Source organism: Rhinatrema bivittatum, chromosome 3 (assembly GCF_901001135.1).
Source record: "Rhinatrema bivittatum chromosome 3, aRhiBiv1.1, whole genome shotgun sequence".
Taxonomy (NCBI): domain Eukaryota; kingdom Metazoa; phylum Chordata; class Amphibia; order Gymnophiona; family Rhinatrematidae; genus Rhinatrema; species Rhinatrema bivittatum.
Window position 1 is genome coordinate 518,486,885 of NC_042617.1, and position 15,297 is coordinate 518,502,181.

The 15,297-nt window shown below is 41.8% G+C and overlaps 1 protein-coding gene across 1 annotated transcript in view; it reads left to right on the forward strand.

The window, feature by feature from the left end:
* The window catches only part of LOC115088636 (bifunctional epoxide hydrolase 2-like), a 91,375-nt gene that overhangs the window by 46,065 nt on the left and 30,013 nt on the right, over positions 1-15,297 (forward strand). The window contains exon 5 of the mRNA XM_029596898.1: positions 11,204-11,273. Coding sequence (XP_029452758.1) covers positions 11,204-11,273 — 70 coding nt within the window. The remainder of the gene's footprint in view (positions 1-11,203; positions 11,274-15,297) is intronic.

Here is a 15,297-nt window from a genome sequence, read left to right on the forward strand (position 1 = left end):
CAAAATCTCTAGGCAGAGATGGAACTGGATTACCTCCGTTGAGATGACTTCGCAAGAAATCTAGCAAAGAAACTAACAAGGTCCCTCTAAGTTGTCTGCATGTGCACACATACAGACTCTGGACCCCATTCACACAGCAGAGCATTGTGAACACAAGCTCCTCTCCTGGGGGCTGAAAAACAGAAAAGGCCTACTTGGCAGCTGAAGAAGAGAGAAGACCCTATGGGCCACAGGCAGCGGTGAAGGAAGGCCCTGTGTGTTGCTGGTGGAGCTCAAGCTGCCGGCCACAAAGAAGGGATGGCCTTATGTACCATTTGTGCAGCCCAACCCACCAGTAGCAAAGAAGAGACAGCTGCTGGCTGCAGGAAAAAACGAGAGACCCTGGCTGAGTTTATGCAGCCCTCAGCAAAGAAAGGGAGAGGCAACACATGTGAGTGAGGTAGAGGGGGGAGAGAGAGAGCATGTGTATATATATATTGGAGAAAGTACATACATGTGAGAGAGCGTATGTAGTATGTGTCTGGAAGAGCATGTGTGAAAGCCTGGTATGTGAGAGCATATGTGATAACATCTGTGTATGTGTGAAAAAATGTGAGCATCTGTGCGAAAGAGCATGTGAGTATCTGTTTGAAAGTGTATGTGTGAAAGTATCTGTGTATAAGAGCATATATGTGTGTATGAAAAAGCACGTGTGTGAGAGAGAGCATGAATGTGTGTGTATATATGAGAGCAGAAAGTCCCCCCACACTATTCCACAGCAATCTCAAGATAACGGGAAATCAAAAGTTCCCAGATGTTGAAAGGTTGGATTTTTTAAGTCCTTATTAGTTTTAATTATTGGGTATTTTTTGATGTCTGCTATTTTGAAATATTTTATTGCTTGGAAAATTTAAAAAAAAAAGAAAATATATGACTTTAATGATTGTTCTATTCATCAGTAGTTTTGAAATATTTATTCTTTTATTAATATGGTTTTGCTATTAGAATTGATGCTTTATGTTTCTTGATTTTATTGTTTTATGAGGAATGGTGATATTTCTATTTTTCCATTGTTACACTGTAGACAGAGTCTGGCTTCTTGGGGTTTCCATTACAGCTTTTGTCTGCATATCACTGGCTCTAATTTGTGATCCTTTATTCTGTATTTGAGGGTCTGCCTCTATTCTGTGCATGTGACCAAAGTGAGAGATTCTGCTGGAGTATAGTGTCTATATAGGGATCTATAGCAATCTGGTTTATTTCATTCCTCCATTAGGTAATGTATTGGTATTTTGGAACCCAAAGTAATATTTATAGTGCTGCGTTTTCACAGGTAGAGTTGTTTTTTTGAGTCCTTTTCATTTATTACTGTTACATTATGATAAGTTTGCTATATTATTTATTTTTATTTATTTTATTTAAACATTTTTATATACCGGCATTAGTTGTGGACATCATGTCGGTTTACAATAAACAGGTTAAGCTTGGAAATTACATTTTAACAGGGAAGTCAAACTGGGAGAGGGGATAGTGAAAGATAGCTGAGAGAGGATAGGATAACAAAACATGGTTCCTCAAGATGAGGAAAGGGAGTATAACAAAATATAGTTCCTCAATATGAGGAAAGGAGTAGAAGTATTGTGGTCTACTTTGGCACGGAGGGATAGCTTTTTATTCTGGGTAGGCTTGGTTGAATAACCATGTTTTTAATTTCTTTTTGAAGTTGTTCATACATGGTTCAAGGCGTATGTCAGGCAGTAGCGTGTTCCAATGAGTAGGACCTGCATTCGAAAGGGCACGATCGCGTGTGGAGGAGAGATGGGCTGTTTTCAGGGAGGGCACAAGTAGGGTGCCTGAGTTGGCCGTTCTGGTGGGTCGATTGGCCTTAGGAGTTGTAAATGGGGTTGTGAAGATATATATATATATAGAGAGAGAGAGATTTTGAGTGTCTTTAATATGGGGTTTTGTTACTTCACGGTGTGTCTAGCCATATAGAAATAGTTGAATATTTTTTTTGGTTTTTATTGCATTTTAACAAAATTACAAAGCATAATATCTTTGTACAGAAAATAGAAACAAAATTTAAGGTAATAGTCACATTAGAAACAAATATTAATATTCAGACCACAAATCTTTCTATTAGGGGGGAGCAAAAAAAAAGAGGAGCCAACAGAAGATAAATTTAAATTAGGAAATACCATAATTTGTGAATTTTACCCTTACTCTAGTTTAAATAATAGAACTCTCAATGGATGAAGAGGTGGGCAACAACCTTCTACGAGAATCCAAGAACAATTTAAGTGGTTCAGGAATAAAAATATATATAAATGTCATTGTTAAACTTAATAATATATTTGCATGGATATCTTAACTGGAAGGAGGCGCTTAAAGATTGTGTTTCCTGGCGTAGGGCCAGAAAACCTTTTCTTCTCTCTTGTGTGGCTTTAGCCAGACCTGGAAAAATCTGGACAAACTGGCCTATGAAATTAGTTTCCCATATACTGGAAATAGCTTTGCATAACCAAACCTAGATCTTGTTCATAAATAAATGAAGCCAACAGAGTTGCTCTCTCAAAAATCTCTTTAGTAGAAGGCTCTAGGAATTCCATTAAGTTCCCCAAGTTCAGTTGTTGATATGCCACATTCTTTCTTGTACATGAGAATGGAAGGAAATACATCTTATTAAAAGAAGGGATATTATCCAGGGGAATATGTAATATTCCTACAGTACCTACCTGAATGTAATCCACTTTGAAGCGCTGAAAGAAAATGTGCGAAAAGCCGAATATAAAAAATCTAAATAAATAAAATTTCAATCATATATCTCCGAAGGGTAACACATGGCTATTCACCAACTATCCTAGGAAAATTCAAAAATCTTAAATTAAGATGTCTTAAACGATTTTCAACTAATTCTACTTTCCTCTTTAAAGCGATGCGATCCTGGACTATGGATGACTGTACATTCTGCACATCTTTGACTTGATTTTCTAGGTTCTGGATCCTGTTTGAGTGGTCCAAAAGTTGGAAGTTATGTTCCTGTGTCAGGATTTCCAATTTAGATGAAATCTCAAATATCTGAGGAACAACCTTGCAAGGCTAGATTCTGGTGAGCCATCAGTTCCCAGAGAGAGTCTAATGTAACCACAGCGGGCTTAGGGGGTGAAACTTGTAAAGGCAATTGTTCCAAATTCAAAACTGAAGCCATAGATGTCGGAACATTGATTGTGGAAGTCAAAATGGTCTCACCTCCATCGGGAGAAGCTGACTTCAAAGTAACTGCAGATGCAGACGCTGTCTCATTCCCTTGCCTCGATATTGCTCCTCGAGCCATTCCACCCATGGCTGCTCCCTCTGTAGTTTGCTCTGAGATTTCCATTCTCGGGTCCACTAGCGCCGATTCCAGAGGAAGGCGTGAAGAAATCGCTTGTGGATTTCCCCAGAAGCTCAGAGAAAACTCATCAGACGAGACGGAGCTTCCTTCACAGAACCCATCAGTGGGGGACCGGCACCTCTGACACAGGGTAAATTGTAGTGCATTCGTGGATAGTACGCTGTCCCAAGGGAAGGGAGGTATCGAGGGAAATACCCACACTTTCCCCTTACGTTTAGGAGGCATGTTGAAGTCTGTTCAGAAAAAGGGAGGAAACCTTCTGGGGCGAGCTGAAAAGCACCACGCACAAGCCACCATCTTGACTCCTCCCCCCCCAGAAATAATTGAATTTTGCAGCCATAGCAAAGTATGACTTATCCTATTCTTGCTTCATGATGATATAAGTTATGGAGACTTATTTTTATTAAAACAGTTAAAACATTTGAAATCTGATATTTTTTGCACTATTTATGCTCAGGCACTCTTGACTCGTTGTGCAAAAATTTTAGTTCAGCTTATAAAAAGTTGCACAAAAGAAAATGTTTGTACACGTAGCCTATCAAAACTTAGAGGGAACATTTGTCTTGGTGCTGTCTTTCTGGCAAAAATCCAACTGGAACTAGTTCAAGACCTCAAATTTGTTTAAAAAAAAAGAAAATCCAGAACTTGATCCAAACTAGCCTGTTCAATAAATATACCCAGAAAAGGGATGTTTAAAATGAGACAGTAACTAGGAGGGCTCAAAAGATCTAAAAAGGGCTAACAACCACCCTTTTCAATACAGATGGCATAATGTCATTAGGGAGTGATTGACAAAGCTAATACTATTCCCTGCACTCTTACTTCTACCTTAATCAGATTAGCAAGACTAGGATCTAACACACACCCAGAAGTATTCATAGCCACTAACAGATTACAGACTTGAGAAGCAAAACCTAGGGGTGTGCTGGTCAAATAGTTTTTGTTAAATATCATTGAAGGGAGATTCTTTTCTGAATTTTGTAGAATTTTTTTTTTTGTTTCAGCAAATAATGTGTGCGCTATTTAGAAAAAACCTGAGGACCTCTCTTTCATTATTCAAATGGTCTGTTCTATTGCCTGATAGTGTGTGCCTTTTCTGAATAGTTCACACTGAATCAAACCTATTCACATGGGATCAGTGGGTCCTGGAGGTGATACGAGAAGGAAATGCACTGAAATTTCACAGTGTTCCTCTGGATGTGTTCATGGTGTCTCCCACCACTCCATGCAAAAGAAGCAGACAGTGGAGTCTACTCTGTCAAGGCTCCTCAGTCTGAGAGCTGTGGTTCAAATACCCACAACTCTAGAAAATACGATTTTCCGTTTATTTCATTGTGCCCAAGAAGGACTCCCTCATCCCATCCTGGATCTCAAAGGGGTCAACTGTCATTTGCAGGTGACTCGTTTTTGCATGGAAACTTTGCATTCTGTGATAATGTCTGTGCAATTGGGGGAATTTCTGACCTCGTATCTGTCCAAGGAGTACTCCATATTCCTATCCGATTAGAGCACCAATGTTTTCTGCTTTTCACAGTGTTGGGGTGCCATTATCGGTTTCAGGCATTGCCTTTTGGTCTGGCCACCGCACCCAGAATTTTTCCCAGGGGTATGGTGGTGGTGGGTGATGGCAGAGTTGAGAAAGATGGGATTCTAGTTCATCCGTATTTAGAAAGCTGGCTGATTCAGGCCAAGTCTTTGAAAGAGAACAGACTGGTGACCCAAAAGGTGATCTCCCTGTTGCAATAACTCGGTTAGGTGGTGAACCAAGCCAAGAGCAGTCTTCAGCCATCTCAGTCATTGTGCGATTGGTATGACATGAGGCAGGGCAAAGTTTTCTTGCCAGAAGCTCATATTCAGAAGTTCATGATGCAGGTACATCTCTTGGTGAACCCTATACGCGCAAATGTGTGGGCCTATCTACAAGTACTCGGTTTGATGGCAGCAACCCTAGAAGTGGTGCCATGGACGAGGGCGCACATGATTCCTCTTCAGCACTTCCTGTTGTTTTGTTGGAACCTGTAGTTTCAGGATTACTCTATTCGGCTCCACCTGCCAATGGAAGACTGCTCTCATCTCCGGTGGTGGTTGCAAGTGGATCATCTGCGAAAGGGAGTTTCCCTGACCTCTCCAGACTGGTTGGCACTCATGACAGATGAGAGCCTCCAGGGTTGGGGAACTCACTGTCAGGAACTATTGGCGCAAAGGCGCTTGCATTCAGAGGAGTCTCTCTAGAGCATCAGTCGGCTGAAAGCCTGTGTGATCCAATTGGCATGCTTTCAGTTCAGCTGCAGGGTCAAGCGGTCCAGGTAATGTCTGACAATGTAATGACAGTGGTTTACATGAATCGGTAGGGAGGAATCAAGAGCCATCAAGTGTCACAAGAAATAGATCAACCTATAGAATGGGTGAAAGTGAATCTTCAAGAGATCTCTGCCTCGCATATTGCAGGAAAAGACAATGTAAGATCAGACTTTCTCAGCAGGGAGAGTCTGGACCCAGGAGAATGGGTATTGTCAGATGAGGGATTCCAGCTTGAAGTGGATCCTGGGGCCTTCCATTTCTGGACCTACTGGTGACTTCTTGCAATGCAAAGGTTCCACGATTCTTCAGTCACAGGAGAGATCTGAAGTCCTTGGATATCGATGCTCTGCTCTCGTGCAGGTCTGACTGGAGGAGAAGCTGCCATGAGACTTTCCTCCATGGTCCATGTTGGGCAGAATAGTTCGGAGGGTCAAAGAGCACATGGGGATGGTGCTTTCGGTGGCACTGGATTGGTCCTGGAGACCATGGTATGCAGATCTGCAAAGACACCTGGTAGACTCCCCTTTTATCTTCCGGCACGTAGAAATCTATTGCAGCAGGGACCTGTCCTTCATGAAGATCCGACTTGGTTTTATCTTTCGGTATGGCCCTTTAGAGGGCTCGCTTTTTGAAGCATGCATATTCTACACATCTGTAACTGTGTGGATTGCAAACTCCTGAGAATAGTGCCTGAAGCTCCCCTGTGGTTTCTTCTTTGTGACTCTATGAATAGACATCACCTGTCTGGTGCCAGCTTGCCTCCACAGATATCCAGGGACATTCTGTAAGTTACTCAGAGTCCATTCAGCCCAGGCAGGCCAAAGACACGTTGAGGCTTCTGGGGATTTCTTCTCCATGTTGGTTTTCTGTTCAGGCATACTTCTCATTTGCTGATTGCCACCTTGCTACGAGCATGAAAGTTATCCACTTCCTTAGCCTATGTAAGGGTTTGGAAAGTGTTTGAGGCTTGGTGTGAGGATCAAGGAGTGTTTCCTTGTTCATTTAGGAGTTGCTCATTTTGGAATTTTTGCAGTATGGGATGAATAAAGGGTTGGCCCTTAATTCCTTGAAGGTACAGGTAGTGGCACTTGCCTGTTTCAAGGGTCAGGTGAATGGTGAATCCTTATCTCATCCTGATGTGGCCATTTCTTGAGAGGAGTGAAAAATCTTCATCCTCCCTTGCGGTTACCGGTAGCCTTGAAGAGTCTTAATCTGGTTTTGGACTTTTTGGCTGGTCCTATGTTTTGACCGATGCGCTCCCTTTCCTTGCACTTACTGACTTTGAAAACTGTATTTCTGGTGGCGCTATGTTCTGCGTGTCAAATTTCCGAACTGTAGGCCTTGTCTTGTTGGGAACCGTTCTTTCTGGTGATTCCAAGAGCGATTCAACTACGTAATCTTCCTTCCTTCTTGCCTAAAATGGTCTCAGATTTTTACTTGAATCGGTCCATTTCCTTGCCATCTCTGGATAAGGAAAGAGATGTGGAGGAATATTGCCCATTGCGTCCCTTGGTATCTGGAGGTTTCTAAGCCTTTCTGAAAGACGGATCTCTTGTTTGTCCTTCATGGTGAAGGTAGACAGGGCAAGCTGGCTTTGCGGGCTACAATAGCTTACTGGATTAAGGAACTAGTCATGGCTGCATATGTGGCCGCTGAAAAGCCATTGCCTACTCAGGTTAGGGCTCATTCCCCTAGAGCTCAGGCAGTGTCATGCACTGAGGTTAGATTGTTGTCTCCTACTGACATTTGCCGAGCTGTGACGTATTCCTTCCTCCTTACACACCTTTTCCAGGTATTATCGTCTGGATGTGCAGGCCTGGGAAGATGCAGCCTTTTCACGTGTGGTTTTGACTGGACCGTGGGCAGCCTCCCACCCTATTCGGGAGTAGCTTTAGTATATCCTACTGGTCCTGAACCCATCTGTCTAGGTGCTAGGAAAAGAGAAATTACTATTTACCTGATAATTTCCTTTTCCTTAATCTAGAAAGATGGGTTCAGCTTCTTGCCCTTGGCTACCGTATGCTTGTGTTATGATCGTCCTGTGTGGCTACGTATTCCAGGGGTTACTGGTAAGTGTTACTCCAGTCCCTAGATTATTGTTAATGTATTTCTTGTCTGAGCTCAGTGTTTCATGTTGGCTGAATATTGAAATGGTTATCTGTTTTTAATCAAGTTTTTGCTAGTCTGTTTTTGAAGAGAATATTTGTAGGCTGATGTCACTCAGGAGTATATATACTGCAACTGTGCATAACCCCCTGGACCTTTACCCATCTGTCTAAATTAAGGAAAAAGAAATTATAAGGTAAGTAGTAATTTCTCATTTTCTGCTCATAACCCCTTTGAAAATGTACTCAATAATTTACAAATAGTGCACATTATTCAGAAACAATTTTTCCAGCCAAATCCATAAATAGTGTTGCTTTGTTGGAATATTACGTTATAGGCTGTATTCCAAGGATAAATTCAAGCATATTCAACTATCAATTCTACAATAGTTTGGTATTTTTTTACCTTTTTTTGCTTATTGCACTAAAAATTAAAGAAAAAAACAAAATTTTGTTTGTCATTATTGTTGCATTTGCTTTTGTTTATTTACAAATTTATATACAGTCAACATCAGAGCTTAAGGCAGTATACAATAAAACATAAGAATCAAAAGTAAAAAAAAAATACAATACTAAAACAAAAATAGCAATGTTTTAACTAAGAGTTTATTTAAAAAGAAATAGAAAAAATGTGGACATTATTTGTTTCAAACAAAAACGCGTCCCTAAGAGAAACTGAACTAAATTTCTTCCAGTACTCATGTATCCCTTCAATTGGGGAAGCATTCCTAACTAAATCACCATTGAAAGAGCCACAAAGCCTCTTAACCTTAAAAGAAAATTGGTTAATACAGGCTTCACAACTAGGAGAGGAAGAATTCAGTTTTTTAGAATGTAGTTCAACAAGATTTTTCATCGTTTCAAATAACTCTCAAGGCTGAGTCAGTGAGGAACTAATCTTTTGGTTATACAAAAAAATCCTTGTTAGCAATATCTAAAGAATGCCTATTATTATGCAGGGTCTGCTGATAGGTCTCCTTGTCAGAGAGTACACTAGGTTTTTCTCCATCTCTGCTCCAAGCAATGTAATGCCTTTTTTAGAATTAAAACAGCTGAAATCCAAGGCACCTGATGCTTCTCACTAATGGAATTTTTTTTTTTTAAGCAGAGCTACAGGAAAGGAATCAACCAACATAAAATCTTCAAACAGGTTGTCCTTCAGCTGAAGCCATACAGCATCAAACTCTGTGTATTAATACCCACCCCCCAACTAAATTACCTAAAGCTTTTGTAACCACTGCAACAGAAGGAGTACTGCCCAATCACTGAAATCTAATCAGCTTACATTCGGATCATGGTACCAACATAATTGAGAAACTTGAAAATATATCTGAAACCATAAAGAATCTATGTTAAAATAAGATCCAATGTATGTCCACTTTGAGTTGGACTAGAAATTAGTTGCTTAAAATCCAATAATCACATCCAATTCCAACAACCATGATTCAGAAATAAACACATTATCAAAATAGTATATGTTGATAAATAAATAATTGGTATTTTATTGTGCACAGAAAGGGCATTAATTATGCCCAAGGAGATCTTATTTTCTCAGAAAACAAGCAGGATGGCACTCCTCACAAGTAGAATGATATCCGATGGAGCCCAGCATGCAACTTTTATCTCAAAGTTTCTATGAGTATGTCCCAGTGGAGCATGCTATACTGCCACACATCCATGATGGGGTCCCTTCAGTCCAATCTTTTTCGCAGAGTTCACTGGTCACGGATCATTACACCCATCCTGCATTGGGATCCTTTGATATCTTGTCCAGGCAGGAATCACTTATTGTAGGGTCCCACGATCTTTATTCTGCCTTTTAGTTCTCCTTAGGTTTTTTGGTTGTTTTCTTAAATTTTGATTCTTTTTCAGACATTCATGTGGTACACCGAGGTGCCATCGACCGCATATTGATCATAGTCTTGATTTCATGTTGCTGATTTTTCATTCAGTTTTCTAATGGAAATATCTTCCAGTTGCTTCAAGAGGTGGCCCTGTACAACAGGCTCATATCTATCACAGATCCCCATGATAGATGTGTCCTGCGCGTGTGGACCAACCACGACATTTAGGGTTGGCGACTGTGCTACCATGACCCCTAGGGGACGTAGGTCCCAGCATGACCCAATAGAAAAGCACTTTGGAAATCGCAAATCCAGCCCATCAATATTTGCATCAGAATTACCGACACTGATGGACCCAGTAGCTGCATAGGATGCTGGCAGTACATCGGCATTGAAAAGAAATCATACGCCCCTCAACATGGATCACTGGAAAGGACCGGGGTAACAAATTGACTATCTCCTCCCACCCAAAGAAGGCTAGGGTTCAGCCTCTTTGGTTCCGACATTGAGTTTTGAAGTTGTGACGAGTGAAGGCCAAGAAGCATTGGCATCTGTTTCCATTCATGCATGATGCTGGAAGTAGGAATGCTCTGTCTGTGGTCATGAAATCTTTGAATTGTTTCCATGGCAAGGAGAATTCATCCTCCTTGAATTCCTGGGAATCGCAGAAATCTACACAGGTCCAGCTGTCTACCATCAATACACCTCAGGCTTCCTAGGAAGCTGTAGCTGACCCTCCTGCCTCCCAGCAGGTGTTGACATCCTGTTGAGGAGACGTTAGACAGGAAGATTAATCAGACTTTGGATAAGGCAATGCAAAGCATTGGTACATCGCCATTAAAGCATTAATGTTGATGCAGACAGATATCCATCCAATACTGGAGTCCTTACAGCCTCCCGGTGAATTGATACTGATATCTGTTCCTGGAGGGGAATAGACTTCGATATCCACTGCACCGATGGTGATTTGCAACCCATCTTGGAGAGGGGAAACTTATCTAAAGCACAGGAGTTCCTCTAGGTCTAGACCCCCAACAGACAAGTGCTCCCCTTTCTGAGGCTTGTATGCTAGTCGGGCGAGTTCTGTGTTCTCGCCTCCAGCTTACCAGTTGGGCTCAGACTCAGAATATACCTGGCGGTATGGTTATGGATCTGGAGATTTATGTGATAAAGAGGCACCAACAGGTCTTCCCTCTGACCTCTTTTCTTCAAGGAAATGAAAATTTCTCAAGCTCATTTATTCAGAGAATGGCTGAAGCCATTCCATTACTTTGCAGAAGGAGGAGGCATCAAGGTTCAAAATGCTGAACATTCTCCAGTTCGTGGAGCCCTCTGAGGAGATTGTGGCAGTTCTAGTGCAAGAAATCTTTGTTAGCCAGAAAGATCAGAGCGACAGAAAATTAAAAAAAACACAGTTTTTCCAGCCATGTTAATAACTAGAGCTTTCTTGGAATATTAGTTTAAAAGCTGTATTCCAAGGGTAAATTCAAGCATATTCAACCATTAATTCTACAATAGTTTGGTATATTTTTACCTTTCTTCATTGCTTCTTTCTTTTCTCCTTTCTTTGTCTCTTTAAGGGGACCTTTGAACTGGTACCGAAACATGGAGAAGAACTGGCAGTGGAGCTGTACTGCAGCAGGCAGGAAGGTAAGATGCATTTAATATTTTCCAGACTAGGAAATGAGCATCATGCAATAAGTCTTGGGCAAGTAATGTACATGTATTAGTATCCCTCAAATTCAGTGTCACCAAAAGTGGTATTAAGTTCACAGAATGGCTATTTAATCTTAAGCAAAGCATTCCTATTTTGCAGGGAGTTGAATCAGCAATACAGATTCAATGAGTTGATCTAATTATTTCTCCTAGAACAAGCAGGGATGGTAGTCCTCTCACATGGGTGACGACATCAGATGGAATGGTGTTGGAATGGTTCCATGGTAGTGGAATGTATCAGAAATTGTTTGACAGACGTAAATGGAACATATTCTGAAAAGGGAAGAATAAGTGGAGTGCATCAGGGATCAGTTCTAATCTATATCTTTGTGGATAATATTACAGTAGGGTTAAAAGGAAAAGTTTATTTTTGCTGGTGACACTAAGATCTTCAACAGAGTAGACTTGCCTGAAGGAGTAGAGAAAATGAAAAGTGATCTAAGGTTTGGTGGCTGGGATTCAGTACCAAGAAGTACAAAGTCATGCATTTGGTATACAGGAATTTAAAGGAACTGTACATCATGGGGAGCAAAGGTCTGCTGTGCACATACTGGGAGAGAAACTTTGGGGTGATAGTGTCCAATGATCTGAAGGCGGCAAAGTAATGTGGCAAGGCTGTGGCTAAGACCAGAGGGAAGCTGGGCTACATAGAGAGACATAACCAACAGAAAAAAGGACATGATAATGAACTCAACTGGTTGTTGGTGAGGCCTCATGTGGTATATTTATTTGATTGATTAGAAATTTTTCTAGCCCTCTCATACCAAAAGCATTGTGCTGGGCAGCTTTCAAATATACATTCATAAATTAGTACAAATAGACATACAATAATATTTTAAACATCTCTATAAATATATCACTTATAGTCTTGTTTAACAACAACATTTAAAAGCTTCATTAAAAAATATGCTTTCAAATATTTCTAAAAATCTTTAAATCTGAAATGGTTCTAAGATCATGTGGGAAGGCACTCTATAATTCTGGTCCAGTGACCAAAAAAGCTCAGCCCCCTTGTCTTAGCCAAGCGAACCTGCTTTGCATTTGAACTGTGAGTTCTGGAGACTATATCTCAAAAAGGAGACAGGATCAAAGAGGTACAGAGAAAGGCACTCAAAAGGGTGTAGAGCATGTAGCAGAAGTTGAAACGAGATAGAAAGACCTAGATATGTATACAGTGGAGGAGAGGAGAGATGGAGATATGATACAGACTTTTAAATACGTTTAGTTTGGGTCTATATATCTTGTTACCCAAGTACATTAACTAGTAAATTTTATACGTATTTTGTCTCCTTTATTGTAGACTCCCACCCCCCCCTCGCTATTCTATTGTTCTCTACTCTGTTACACTGGAAAGCCTACTCGCTGTTGTTCTATGTTCGATGTAAACCGATATGTTTCCCAACAAATGTCGGTCTAGAAAAACTTTAAATAAATAAAATAAATACCTGAAAGGTATTAATGGACAAGAATCAAACTGTTTTTGATGGGAAGAAAACTATAGTACCAAGGGGTCATAATATAAAGCTCCCAAATGGGTTAAGTCAGGACCAACATCAGGAAGTATTTTTTCATGGAAAGAGTGGTGGATGCATGGAATTCTTTTCCAGAAAAGGTAGTGAGGACAAGGACAGTAATGGAATTCATAAAGGACATAGAATAAGTGCATATGATTAAAAGCTGGAAACAAAGAAAAGAGTAACCTGTGTTGACTAAGGTAACTGCATAGAGCAACAATTACTCTAAAATTTAAAAAAAAAAAAAAAAAAGCTCACTTTTTCTGCCATTTACTATGTTTTAGATCCCTGAAGCATGCCATCATTCTCCACTGAGAAAATTGACCATTTAGGCTTACTCTCTGTTTTCTATCTTTTAACTAGCTCTCAGTCCACAATAGAATATTGCCTCCTATCCCATGACTTTTTAATTTCCTCAAGAAATTCTCATGAGGTACTTGATACACTAAATCAACTGGCTTACCTTCATCTACATGGTTTTTTCATGCCTTCAAAAAATGTAGCAGATGAGTGAGGCAAGACTTTCTTTGGCTAAATCCATGTTGGCTTTGTATCATTAAATTATAACTATCTATATGTTCGGTAAGTTTGTTCTTTATAATAGTTTCAACCATTTTGACCAGTATTGACATCAGGCTTATTGGTCTGTAGATTCCTGATCACCCCAGAACCCTTTTTAAAAACTGGCTTTACATTAGCCATCCTCCAGTTTTCAGGTACCGAAGCTAAATTTAATGATAGTTCACAAATTAGGTATGCAATTTCATTTTTCAGTTCTTTCAGCATTCTGGGATGCACCTGTTAGGAATTGTGGACCCTTGGCCCAAGGTGGGGCTGTTGCTACCTGAAGGGTTGGGCCCCACAGGTCCCCACCATCGGGAGGCGAGGCTGGCTGGGAACAGAGGCAAGCTGGAGCTTCACCTGTGCCGACGCTCGATCCCCGCAGGTTGAGCCCTTGGGTGCCGGAGCCGGCAGGACTTACGAGCACCTCTGTATGGCTGGTCCAGGAGAGGGTAGGCAAGTGGGTGCAGAGAGTGTCAGAGAGGTTAGGCACAGTTCGAGACAGGAGCACTCTCGGAGGGAGGAGGAGAAAGAGTCTCAAGGAGTGCAAGGCCACTGCAGCTCTGAAGGGAAGACAGCAGGACCATGTGGGAGTGGCCTCAAGGTGAGGAGATGCAGGTGTAGAGACACGAACTGTAATGTATGGATAAGGGCTAGAGCGGGCAACCTGTAGCAGCAGGTGTCAGGAGAGTAGCAGCGCAGAGGTTCTGCTTGAGAAACAGCAATGCGGTGACGGGCCTTCTGTAGAAGCAGCGCTGAGGAGTGCCCCGAGGAGCGGGGAGCCGAGACACAGTCTGGTGGAGTACTGCGCTGAGCAAAGTCTTGATGAGAAGAAGGCACTGTAGTAAAGTCCTCAAAGAGAAGTGCTGTGGGGATCCCAAGGAGCAGCGGGCACTGCGGAAGGGACTAACAAGTAAAGTAACATTGAGTCTGGCCCCGAGGGGTGGGAAGCGCCAGAGAGAGTCCAGGTGAAGTGGTGCTGAGCCAGGGCTTGCGGAGCGGGAGGCGCTGAGAGAGAGTCCAGGTGAAGTTGCGCTGAACCTGGCCCCAAGGAGCGGGAAGCACTGAGAGAGAGTCCAGGTGGAATAGTGCTGAGCCAGGGCCCGTAGAGCGGGAAGCGCTGAGGCAGGAACCCGGAAGGAGAAGCGCAGAGATCCAAAGGCAGGAACAACTGGTCCTTGGGAAAGGTACTGGCACCAAAAGGAACCAAGGAACTCGTTGCCAAGTCGGTTAGTGGTGGCTAGAGGTGAGGCTTAAATATCCCGGGTCAGTGATGTCATCAGCTGGGGACCAGCCTAGAGTTCCTGCCATTGGCCCTTTAAAGAGAGGACAGATGGCGCGTGAGCCTAGAGAGGCCCAGGATTGGAATGCTGGTCGGTGGCGTCCTAGCCGCCATGTGGAGTGCAGAAGAGCCAGGAGGAACACAGCGGCAGTGACTGGCCACCACCGCGAGATTACCAGGGTTAGAGAACCAAACATGACATGACATGAGTTGAGCCTGCTGCGGGCCGCAGCCGGCGGTCATAACAGTACTATCCTGGCCAGGTGATTTACTCATAGCGAATTACAAAAATATGAAACCGTGTACATGAAACTAAATATGAAAGCATAACTAAGTGCCTCAATAGTATGAAAACAAAGAGAATATGGACATTGTACAGAATACATGCAATATAAGGCATAAATGAACTTGAACAATGAGCAAATATAAGTCTATAGCAAAGCAGTCACCAATCCCAATTAGTAATATTACTAGGTTTTGATTCTTGTAGGGATTATCCAGAGTGTCTTCATGAGTTGCCCCAAATGTCTTTAGTAAATATCCGGGTGAAAAGTTTCTACCTGGCATCACCTTATTTGCCACCTGCATCCTCACTAGAGCT